This window comes from Oncorhynchus keta, chromosome 7 (assembly GCF_023373465.1).
Source record: "Oncorhynchus keta strain PuntledgeMale-10-30-2019 chromosome 7, Oket_V2, whole genome shotgun sequence".
NCBI lineage: Eukaryota > Metazoa > Chordata > Actinopteri > Salmoniformes > Salmonidae > Oncorhynchus > Oncorhynchus keta.
In genome coordinates, this window is record NC_068427.1 from 25,424,953 (window position 1) to 25,437,702 (window position 12,750).

At 42.7% G+C, this 12,750-nt stretch overlaps 1 protein-coding gene across 7 annotated transcripts in view; it reads right to left on the bottom strand.

Annotated features, from left to right (window-relative positions):
• LOC118386210 (MORC family CW-type zinc finger protein 3-like) overlaps positions 1–12,750 on the bottom strand; it is a 47,318-nt gene that overhangs the window by 7,518 nt on the left and 27,050 nt on the right. For 4 of the 7 annotated variants that reach the window (XM_052522342.1, XM_052522338.1, XM_052522341.1 and 1 more), the window contains 6 exons: positions 10,274–10,348; positions 9,519–9,561; positions 8,113–8,215; positions 6,614–7,728; positions 6,192–6,388; positions 1,987–6,011 (listed from right to left, as the gene is read on the bottom strand). In XM_052522342.1, the coding sequence (XP_052378302.1) occupies positions 5,864–6,011; positions 6,192–6,388; positions 6,614–7,728; positions 8,113–8,215; positions 9,519–9,561; positions 10,274–10,348 (1,681 nt within the window). In that variant the 3' untranslated portion in view covers positions 1,987–5,863. Of the gene's footprint in view, positions 1–1,986; positions 6,012–6,191; positions 6,389–6,613; positions 7,729–8,112; positions 8,216–9,518; positions 9,562–10,273; positions 10,349–12,750 lie in introns of those variants that run through there. The other 3 variants (XR_008139781.1, XR_008139780.1, XM_052522339.1) reach the window with 2 other exon arrangements.

Here is a 12,750-nt window from a genome sequence, read left to right on the forward strand (position 1 = left end):
CTCTTTAAAATGTTCAAACACATTCCACAGTTCAACAAGTTCACTACGCATCAATTATTGACAGCTTTAATGCAAACACATGCTTTACCATAAACAGATGCACTATCAGGTTACATAAGCACTCACTCGATAGCGTGAGAACGGAAGGGCAGGATGTACATACAGTGTGGCAAAAAAGTATTTAGTCAGCCAGCAATTGTGCAAATTCTCCCACTTAAAAAGATGAGAGAGGCCTCTAATTTTCATCATAGGTACACTTCAACTATGACAGACAAAATGAGAAAAGAAAATCCAGAAAATCACATTGTAGGATTTCTAATGAATTTATTTGCAAATTATGGTAGAAAATAAGTATTTGGTCAATAACAAAAGTTTCTCAATACTTGTTATATACCCTTTGTTGGCAATGACAGAGGTCAAACATTTTCTGTAAGTCTTCACAAGGTTATCACACACTGTTGCTGGTATTTTGGCCCATTCCTCCATGCAGATCTCCTCTAGAGCAGTGATGTTTTGGGGCTGTTGCTGGGCAACACAGACTTTCAACTCCCTCCAAAGATTTTCTATGGGGTTGAGATCTGGAGACTGGCTAGGTCACTCCAGGACCTTGAAATGCTTCTTACGGAAGCCACTCCTTCGTTGCCCGGGCAGTGTGTTTGGGATCATTGTCATGCTGAAAGACCCAGCCACGTTTCATCTTCAATGCCCTTGCTGATGGAAGGTTTTCACTCAAAATCTCACGATACATGGCCCCATTCATTCTTTCCTTTACACGGATCAGTCGTCCTGGTCCCTTTGCAGAAAAACAGCCCCAAAGCATGATGTTTCCACCCCCATGCTTCACAGTAGGTATGGTGTTCTTTGGATGCAACTCAGCATTCTTTGTCCTCCAAACACGACCAGTTGAGTTTTTACCAAAAAGTTATATTTTGGTTTCATCTGACCATATGACATTCTCCCAATCTTCTTCTGGATCATCCAAATTCTCTCTAGCAAACTTCAGACGGGCCTGGACATATACTGGCTTAAGCAGGGGAACACGTCTGGCACTGCAGGATTTGAGTCCCTGGCGGCGTAGTGTTACTGATGGTAGGCTTTGTTACTTTGGTCCCAGCTCTCTGCAGGTCATTCACTAGGTCCCCCCGTGTGGATCTGGGATTTTTGCTCACTGTTCTGGTGATCATTTTGACCCCACAGGGTGAGATCTTGCGTGGAGCCCCAGATCGAGGGAGATTATCAGTGGTCTTGTATGTCTTCCATTTCCTAATAATTGCTCCCACAGTTGATTTCTTCAAACCAAGCTGCTTACCTATTGCAGATTCAGTCTTCCCAGCCTGGTGCAGGTCTACAATTTTGTTTCTGGTGTCCTTTGACAGCTCTTTGGTCTTGGCCATAGTGGAGTTTGGAGTGTGACTGTTTGAGGTTGTGGACAGGTGTCTTTTATACTGATAACAAGTTCAAACAGGTGCCATTAATACAGGCAACGAGTGGAGGACAGAGGCGCCTCTTAAAGAAGAAGTTACAGGTCTGTGAGAGCCAGAGATCTTGCTTGTTTGTAGGTGACCAAATACTTATTTTCCACCATAATTTGCCAATAAATTCATTAAAAATCCTACAATGTGATTTTCTGGATTTTTTCTTCTTCTCATTTGTCTGTCATAGTTGAAGTGTACCTATGATGTAAATTACAGGCCTCTCTCATCTGGGGAGAACTTGCACAATTGGTGGCTGACTAAATACTTTTTTGCCCCAATGTATATGGGCATAATCACGTGACGCATAAAATAGGTCAGAAATCACTTTTTGACCCGTTCTGTCTACTGTATTCTCTCTCTCAGTAGCCCCACAGTTTAAACCTTTTCCTGCAGTGGGCTAAATCAGGGTCACAGTGTTTCTTAGTAGTCTTAAACAAATCTACTTTGAGACAAAAGTATACACCTCATACACATGGTTATGGCCTTATAAAAAGAGAACACATGTACCGTGTCAGAGTTTAAATGTATTTTATTTTGAGTTTGCATCCCAATATTACACTTATAATAACATTCCACCCATAACTTATTGAGTTATATTTTAATTTTTGGCTAAAAAAACACCCATTTGAAACTGCCTATTTCTCAGGCCCAGAAACTAGAATATGCATATAATTGTCAGATTAGGATAGAAAACACTCTAAAGTTTCCAAAACTGTCTAAATATTGTCTGTGAGTATAACAGAACTGATATTGCAGGCGAAAACCTGAGGAAAATCCAACAAGGAAGTGCTGTTTTTCCTGAAAGCTCTCTGTTCCATTGGATGCCTTGCCTCCATTTAAAGGGATATCAACCAGCATCCCTTTCCTATGGCTTCCTCAAGGTGTGAACAGTCTTTAGACATAGTTTCAGGCTTTTATTTTGAAAAATGAGCGAGAAAGAACCCATCACGTCAGTGGATGGCTGGGTGCCAGCAGAGTTTTTCATGTGCAACAGCCATTTTCTCTCTTTCTCCTATGGAAGAAGCTACATTCTGGTTTACATATTATCGATTATATATTGTAAAAACAACCTGAGGACTGATTATAAAAAACATTTGACATCTTTCTACGCACTTTACGGATACTATTTGGTATTTTCATCTGCGATGTCGGGACCCCTCAAGCCTATGGATTTCTGAACATAACGCGCCAAACAAATGGAGGTATTTTGGATATAAAAATAATCTTTATGGAACAAAGGAACAATTATTGTGTAACTGGGATTCTCGTGAGTGCAAACATCTGAAGATCATTCAAGGTAAGTGATTTCATTTATTGCTCTTCTGACTTTCGTGACCAATCTACTTGGCTGCTAGCTGTTTGTAATATTTTGTCTACTGAGAGATGTTCTTACATAAATGCTTGGTATGCTTTCGCCGAAAAGCTTTATTGAAATCTGACACGCCAGGTGGATTAACAACAAGCTAAGCTGTGTTTTGCTATATTGCACTTGTGATTTCATAAATATTTTTAGTAATTTAATTTGAATTTGGCTGTGAGCTGCCCAGGAGGAGACACATCATTCACAAACAATTAAGGGACGGCAACTGGTAAGTCAATTTAAATAAATCAGTATAATTTTTTTTTATATAGAATAAAATCAGGGAGAGTAACACAAAAAAAAGGTACCCAGTCTTATAGAGAGGAGGCTATTTACTAGTCTTATGAGAACTAGGACGAGGGCGTAACGGTACCATGGAAAGCCCCACTGACTGCTGACTCGAGGCATTTAGAAGAAATGTCTATGTGGTCTGCAGCCACTACAAAATAACACAAGGCATTTTTGAATATGGGGTGTTATATGTATAGCAAGTAGTGGCAAGAGAACCGTTGACGATACATAAGGTGTATAGCAAGTAATGACAAGAAAATCATTGAAGATGCACATGGGTAATAGTACTAGGTGAATGTGAAAGTTGTGCTATTGTGAGAAATTACATATTAAACTGAAATTTGGATAATAAGTTTGAAATTTGATATCATGCCGATAGAAATGTGGATAAGAAATAGATTCAAATGATTAGTATTAAGATTGACATCTGGATAATAAGCCGATTGAAATTTGGACAATAAGAGGATTGAAATTGAGCTATTAAGTATTTAGTGAATGAGAGCTGTCAGGGGACTAGTAAGTGTGAATATGGAGTGCATGTGAGCTGAGTTTGCCAGTTCTGTGTGAGCTGATCTATAACATTATCTACAGTAGAGGATAACATGTGTCAGAAACCTCTTTAGAGACATCCTGTCTCAGGGGATGTCTCGATTAGTAACAAGGATAACACCTCTGAGGGTAACATGACTCATTTTGATTATATGATGATAACATGTCTCATCAGTAGAGTTTGATGTACACTACCGGTCAAAAGTTTTAGAACACCTACTCATTCAAGGGTTTTTCTTTATTTTTACTATTTTCTACATTGTAGAATAATAGTGAAGACATCAAAACTATGAAATAACACATATGGAATCATATTGTAACCAAAAAAGTGTTAAACAAATCTAAATATATTTTATATTTGAGATTCTTCTAATAGCCACCCTTTGCCTTGATGACAGCTTTGCACGCTCAAGGCATTCTCTCAACCAGCTACCAGATTGACCTGGAGTGTCCCTGTGCAAGAATTTCCACAACACCACCATGGTCATGGAACAAAATAAAAGTTTTAAAAGTTTTTAAAAAGTATACAAAACATTAGGAATACCTTCCTAATAGGAACACCCCCCCCCCTCTCTGAATGGCACACATACACATACATATATCTCAATTGTCTCAAGGCTAAAAATCCTTCTTTCACCTGTCTTCTCCCCTTCATCTACAATAAACTAAGTGGATTTAACAACTGAAATCAATAAGGGATCATACCTTACACCTAGATTCGCCTGGAGAGTCTATGTAATGGAAAGAGCAGGTGTTCTTGATGTTTTGTATACTCAGTGCATTCGGAAAGTATTCAGACCCCTTGACTTTTTCCACATTATTCTACGTTACAGCCTTATTCTATAATTGATTAAATATCCCCCCCCCACATCAACCTACACACAATACCCCATAATGACTAAGCAAAAACAGGTTTTTAGAAATGTGTACAAATTTATATGAAAAAAGAAGGAAATATCACATTTACATAAGTATTCAGACCCTTTACTCAGTATTTTGTTGACAGCAATTACAGCCTCTCCAACTCTGTCAGGTTGAATGTGGAGCATCGCTGCACAGCTATTTTCAGGTCTCTTTAGAGATGTTTGATCGTGTTCAAGTCCGGGCTCTGGCTGGGCCACTCAAGGACATTCAGAGACTTGTCCCGAAGCCACTCCTGCGTTGTCTTGGCTTTGTGTCTAGGGTCATTATCCTGTTGGAAGGTGAACCTTCGCCCCAGTCTGAGATCCTGAGGGCTCTGGAGCAGGTTTTCATCAAGGATCTCTCTGTACTGTGTTCCGCTCATCTTTGCCTCGATCCTGACTAGTCTCCAAGTCCCTGCCCACTGAAAAACATCCCCACAACATGTTGCTGCCACCACCATACTTCACCATAGGGATGGTGCCAGGTGTCCTGCAGACGTGACGTTTGTCATTCCGGCCAAAGAGTTCAATCTTGGTTTCATCAGACCATGGTCTGAGAGTCCTTGGAGTGCCTTTTGGCAAACTCCAAGCGGGTTGTCATGTGCCTTTTACTTGGGAGCGGCTTCCATCCAGTCACTCTACCATAAAGGCCTGATTGGTGGAGTGCTGCAGAGATGGTTGTCCTTCTGGAAGGATTTCCCATCTCCACAGAGGAACTCTGGAGCTCTGCCAGAGTGACCATCAGGTTCTTGGTTATGTCACTAACCAAGGCCCTTCTCCCCCGATTGCTCAGTTTGAACGGGGAGGCAGCTCTAGGAAGAGTTTTGGTGGTTCTAAACTTCATCCATTTAAGAATGATGGTGGCCACTGTGTTCTTGGGGACCTTCAAAGTTGTGTGCCTTTCCAAATCATGTCCAATCAATTTAAAATACTACAGGTGGACTCTAATCAAGGATGATCAATCTCAAGGATGATCAACATTAACAGGATGCACCTGAGCTTAATTTTGAGTCTCATAGCAAAGGGTCTGAATACTTATGTAAATAAGGTATCTGTTTTTTATTTTTAATAGATTTGCAAAAATCTCTACAAACCTGTTGTTACTTTGTCATTATGGGGTATTATGTGTTAATTTCCTTTTTTTGTTTGTAAAAAAATACCTATAAAACCATTTAAAAAAGTGTAAAAAGGTAGGCAGGAATTATCTGTGACTATCCCCAAGTTTGCCTCACCTTACAGAGTAAGATGGTTGACAACCCGTCCATCCATATCCCGCCCACAGGCACCTACACAGGCCCCATGGACTCCACGTCAGTAAGAACCTGGTCGAGGATTTCGTCAATGACTGAACAGTCATAGTTTACTTGTTCGAGGTCCAGCGCTGGGACAAACGTGACCAGGAGACGACCAACGCTCCTCCGAAGCTTCCTCAGTCTGCGAGATAGAGAAAGAGAGAGACAGAGAGAGAGAGACAGACAGACAGACAGACAGAAAAACAGATTGTCAACATGTACACTGTCAGAAATGAATACTGAAGGAAACAATCTTGTCCTCACGTCTGGGGCGTATCCGAGGTCAAGCCATTAGCAGCACTATTGGCCCCCCCCGTCTCACCTCTCTGCCTGGTCAGCTGATGTCTGAGCTCCCTCGCTCTCCTGTTTCTCTCTCAGCTGTTTCTCTCTCTCCTGTTTCTCTCTCTCCTGTTTCTCTCTCCCCCACTCTTGTTTCTCCCTCCTCAGCTCCACCACGTCCTGCTGCAGTGTCTCACAAAGAGACCAGAGGTTGCCCCTCTCCTCCTCTATAATCTCAACCTGTAAATTGGGGAGCAGGCAGGGTCACAGAGGGGATGGATGACAAAGGATTATGGGGAGAGGAAGGAGATATCAGATAGACACCCTGGCATGTTCTTTCGCACACTGCATTGTCCATTTAACAAATACTAACTGTACCGACAGCTGCTGGGCAAATCTTACTCATTAAATATTAACAGCATACAAATATATATGAGGCTACAAGATGGCCAGCTGGTGACTGACCTTAATCCTCTCCGACTGCTCTCCTTCTTCCCCTCCTTCTCCAGTCTGACAGGCCTGGTGGCAGTGCTCTCTCTTCACAGTGGCCTGGGAGAGCTCCTGCATGCTGCCCTCCAGGTTATGGAGCTGGGAGGTCAACTTGTTGACTTGCTCCTTGAACTGGTCCCTCTCGTGGGCTGCAGCCTGCATGAGCTCCAGCAGCTGGTCCTGCTGCTCCTGGGCCTCTGACAGGTTACGGAAGTCAATCATAGGATGGTCTGATGGGTCTGGGGCGGATGGACCATAAGAGGATGGGCCTGGTGTGGATGGGCCAGCAGAGGGTGGGTTTGGTGTGGAAGGGCCTGGTTCGGTTCTGTCCCTAACTTTTTCCTCCTTCTCCCTTTTCTCCTTGTGCTCCTCATCTTCATCCTTCACTTTGCTCCTGATCTCTGTCTGGGTGGTGATGCTCACCTGCTCTGAAGAAGGTGGTGGAGGGAAGTAGCTGGTCGCCGCAGTTCCCGTCTCCACAGAGCTTGTTCCTGTGCAGCTAGTTTTAACATTGCCAGTGCCAGAAGGTGTCTCCATGGCCCTGCTCTCTGATTTTACCATGGCAAGGTCAAAGGTTGCCTTCTTCTGAATAGGGGTGCTGTTGATCTCCAAGATCATAATGTCATCGTCATCCATGATGTTATCGTCGTCATCGTCAACAGGGATGATGACTGACGTGGATGACATGGTTGTTTCAGCAGCCGGTGATACAGTCTCCATGGGGGTGTTGTTGTGGAAACCATTCAACCTGGGTTTTTTTGTCTCACTTTTAGGGGTCATGGCCTGGGTTCTCTTCATTCTGTAGAGAGGGTATGGGGGCTTATCACTTGATGCACTATTGAATGAATAATGATGATTATTGACAGAAAATCTCTGTCCCCTGTGGCAATGATATGAACTACAAACATTTGAAGGGGTTGACGCGGCCGTAGAGGTTGAAGGGGCTGGAGGGGTTGACGGGGCCGGAGGGGTTGACGGGGCCGGAGGGGTTGACGGGGCCGGAGGGGTTGACGGGGCTGGAGGGTTTGACGGGGTCGGAGGGGTTGAAGGGGCTGGAGGGGTTGACAGGGCCGGAGAAGGGGTTGAAGGGGCTGGAGGGGTTGACAGAAAGCACACGGTAGAGATTAGGGAAATGTTTTTGGAGGAAGGACTGGTCCCTACATCTTGGCCATGTTCTGTTATAATCGCCACCCGGCACAGCCAGAAGAGGACTGGCCACCCCTCATAGCCTGGTTCCTCTCTAGGTTTCTTCCTAGGGAGTTTTTCCTAGCCACGGTGCTTCTACACCTGCATTGCTTGCTGTTTGGGGTTTTAGGCTGGGTTTCTGTACAGCACTTTGAGACATCAGCTGATGTAAGAAGGGCTTTATAAATACATTTGAAATGAAGAGACGCACATGTATATCAATACCGACATTATTAAAAACATCCCCATCAACATAACACATGCACACACAGATCGTACAGTAGACTTACATGCTTTGGCGAGGCAAGAGATCCTCTGGTGCTTCAGAGTCTTGTTCTTCTGAGCCAGAGCCTTCATCTGCATCTGCTCTGCCTTCTTCTGCTCATCTTCATTCTGACACACACACAAACACACACACACACACCAGGGTAGTTTGGGTAGGGTACACAACATATTAGGGAGAACAAAACATTTGTGGGCATAACATTATCATGAACCAGGGTGTGACAGACACTACATGACTAAAAGCATGTGGACACCTGCTTGTCGAACATCTCATTCCAAAGTCATGGGCATTCATATGGAGTTGGTCCCCCCCTTTGCTGCTATAACAGCCTCCACTCTTCTGGGAAGGCTTTCCACTGGATGTTGGAACATTCCTGCTGGGACTTGCTTCCATTCTAGCCACAAGAGCATTAGTGATGTTGGGCGATTCGGCCTGGTTCGCAGTCAGCTTTCCAATTTATCCCAAAGGTGTTTGATGGGGTTGAGGTCAGAGCTCTGGACCTCTCTTTGTGAACAGGGCATTGTCATGTTGAAACAAGAAAGGACCTTCCCCAAACTGTTGCCACAAAGTTAGAAGCACAGAATCTACTAGAATGTCATTGTATGCAGTAGCGTTAAGATTTTCCTTCACTCGAACTAAGGGGCCTAGCCCGAACCATAAAAAACAGCCCCAGATCATTATTCCTCCTCCAACAAATTTTACAGTTGGCACTATGCATTTAGGAAGGTTGCATTCTCCTGGCATCTGCCGAACCCAGATTCGTCCGTCGGACTACCAGATGGTGAAGCGTGATTTGTCACTCCAGAGAAAGTGTTTCCACTGCTCCAGAGTCCAATGGCGGTGAGCTTTACACCACTCCAGCCGACACTTGGCATTGTGCATGGTGATCTTAGGCTGGTATGCCGCTGATCGGCCATGGAAACCAATTTCATGAAGCTCCCGTAGAACAGTTATTGTGCTGACGTTGCTTCCAGAGTCAGTTTGGAACTCGGTAGTGAGTGTTGCAACCGAGGACAGACTTCAGCACTCGACGGTCCCACTCTGTGAGCTTGTGTGGCCTACCACTTCGCTGCTGAGCCATTGTTGCCCCTAGACATTCCCACTTCACAATAAGAGCAATACAGTTGACCGGGACAGCTCTAGCAAGGCAGAAATTTGACAAACCTACTTTCTTTTGTAAAGGTGGCATCCTATGACAGTGCCACGTTGAAAGTCACTGAGCTCTTCCGTACGAGCCATTCTACTGCCAATTTTTGTCTATGGAGATTGCATGGCTGTGTGCTCGATTTTATACACCTGTCAACAATGGATGTGGCCTAACTAGCCAAATCCACTAACTTGAAGGGGTTTCCACATACCTTTGCGTATGTTGTGTATACACTGACGGACAGACACACACAGACAGCTAACCTGTTGTCGCTTCTTATCCTGCTTCATTTTGGTGTTCCTTTCACTGTGAAACAGAACACAGATTGACTGACATATTAAAAAACACTGGCACCATCTAGATTTGATTGAACATGAAAATCAGTAATTGCATTCATCTCACCTCCTATACATTCTATGAAATAGCCTATATACCTGCCTTGCCTACTGTGCTGCTAAATGAAGGCACAATCTCACTTGCTTACGAATCTGTCAAGTCAACAGTTTTCTTTGGGTTTTACACTTTTCTAGTCTGAACACCAGCTCATTTGTCCTTATAAATATGCAAATGCCATTTGACTGCATGCATGCAGTTGACTATGCCAGCTAGCTATTTTGCGTTTAGTAAGCCATTTTTTTTGTCTAACATGTTACACAAAAAAATGTTTTACCTGCGTCGAGTAAAACGTAAACGGCCCAGCTTCTACCAAATGCAAGTATTGTGGTGGGAAAACTCTCAGCATCATGAAAACTCAAGCAAGTTGTGCCGCGAGCCAGCATGGTAAACATGTCACGATTATTTTGCCTCCATCAATAAATCATACAAAGCACTTTATTGTCAATCTTAACACATTTTGTGCAGGACCTCACGTTGTTTTTTCACTCCATGCATAGACAAAATAACGATGCATGTTTCAGGCTCAAGGTTCATTATCTGCAAATAGCCTACATGTTCAGTTATGCATTACAAATATATTTAGATGCAGCATCATTGATACAGTATATGGTTGGGTTCTCACTGTTGCTTGTAGGTTTTCTGGTATGAAGGTTGGTCATCATCGAAGTCTTCAGGTTCTTCCTCTACCGTGCAGCTCCTGGAATAGGGGATACTGAATGTCTATATACTGTAGTGGCAACGTCAACACACACAAATGCATGCACACTGGTTGGCAAGTAGGCATGCACAGACAATATACACTGAGCATACAAAACATTAAGAACACTTGCTCTTTCCTTGACATAGGCTGACCGGGTGAAAGCTATGACCCCTTACTGTTGTTACTTGTTAAATCCACTTCATCAGTGTAGATGAAGGGGAGAAGACAGGTTAAAGAAGGATTTTTAAGCCTTGAGACATGGATTATGTATGTGTGCCAGTCAGCGGGTGAATGGTCAAGACATACGATTTAGGTGCCTTTGAACAGGGCATGGTAGTAGTTGCCAGGCAACTAAGAACTGTAACGCTGCTGGGTTTTTTACACTCAACAGTTTTGTCATGACTGTCCTGTGAGAATCCAAATAGGTCAGATCAGCTTTGCAATTAATAACTTCAACCAGACCCCCTCTCACCTGCAGAGGGGGAAGGAGGGAACTGGTGGGGGTTAATAACTCACACCCTGTTGTAAATCAAGGACAGAACACTCAGACCTTCCCTATCCAAATCACCCAAGGAATGTGCTTTGTTTCAAAACTCTTAACTCGTTCAAAAGTAACTACTGGAACAATATTTCTAACATAGAACGTTGGGAATGATCTGAGGCAACTTAACTTCATTGGGATAGGGGGCAGCATTTTCACTTTTGGATGAAAAGCGTGCCCAGAGTAAACTACCTCCTACTCAGTCCCAGATGCTAATATATGCTCATATATGCATATTGGATAGAAAACACTCTGAAGTTTCTAAAACTGTTTGAATGATGTCTGTGAGTATAACAGAACTCATATGGCAGAAAAAACCCTGAGAAAAAATCCAAACAGGAAGTGGGAAATCTGAGGTTTGTCATTTTTCAACTCAGCCCCTATTGAAGACACAGTGGGATATTGGTTATGTTGCACTTCCTAAGGCTTCCACTAGATGTCAACCATCTTTAGAACGTTGTTTGATGCTTCTACTATGAAGGGGGGCTGAATGAGAGGGGAATGAGTCAGAGGTCTGCCTGAGTCCCACGAGCTGACCATGCGCGGTCATGAGAGAGTTAGCTCTCGTTCCATTGCTTTTCTACAGATAATGGAATTCTCCGGTTGGAACATTATTGAACATTTATGATAAAAACATCCTAAAGATTGATTCTATACATCGTTTGATATGTTTCTACGACCTGTAATATACGTTTTTGGAATTTTCGTCCGACCTTTCCGCTGGAAGTTGCACGCGCTTTTCGATTTGTTTACCAAACGCTCTAACAAAAGGAGGTATATGGACATAAATGATGAACTTTATCGAACAAATCAAACATTTACTGTGGAACTGGGATTCCTGGGCGTGCATTCTGATGAAGATCATCAAAGGTAAGGTAATATTTATGATGCTATTTCTTACTAATGTTGACTGCGCAACATGGCAGATATTTATTTTGGCTGGTTTGGGCTCTGAGCTCTGTATTCAGATTATTGCATGGTATGCTTTTTCCATAAAGTGTTTTTGAAATCTGACACAGCAGTTGCATTAAGGAGAAGTTTATCTAATGTTCCTTGCATAACACTTGTATTTTCATCCACATATATCATGAGTATTTCTGTAAATTGATGTGGCTCTCTGCAAAATCACTGCATGTTTTGGAACTGAACATAACATGCCAATGTAAAATGAGATTTTTAGATATAAATATGCACTTTATCGAACAAAACATACATGTATTGTGTAACATGAAGTCCTATGAGTGTCATCTGATGAAGATCATCAAAGGTTAGTGATTAATTTTATCTCTTTGTGCCTTTTGTGACTCCTCTCTTTGGCTGGAGAAATGGCTAGGTTTATTCTGTGACTTAGTCGTGACCTAACATAATCATTTGTGGAGCTTTCGCTGTAAAGCATTTTTTAAATCAACACTGTGGCTGGATTCATGAGAATTGTATCTTTAAAATGGTGCCTAATACTTGTATATTTGAGAAATTTGATTTATGAGATTTCTGTTGATTTGTATTTAGTGCCCTGCAATTTTATTGGCTGTTGGCGAGGGGTTCCGCTAGCAGAACGGGGTTAGCGGAACCCCATTCCCAGACAGGTTACCACTAATATATTTTTTGGTAGTACTTTTTGTGATGTCATTAAATATGTTATAAAGGAAATACTGTAACTTAAAGTATATACACTACATGTATGAAGTTTCCATCCTCTGTGTTGTGCATGCTATATGAAAATGATGAAAGTGTTTTTGTTAGGAAAGGGATGTGATTTGAGAAACTATAGGAGGAAATTGTTTCTATAACTGTCCACAGTAAGTAGTCACCACCTCCTTGAGTGAGGTCAGAGAGCGTGTCAAGTTGATGGAACTGC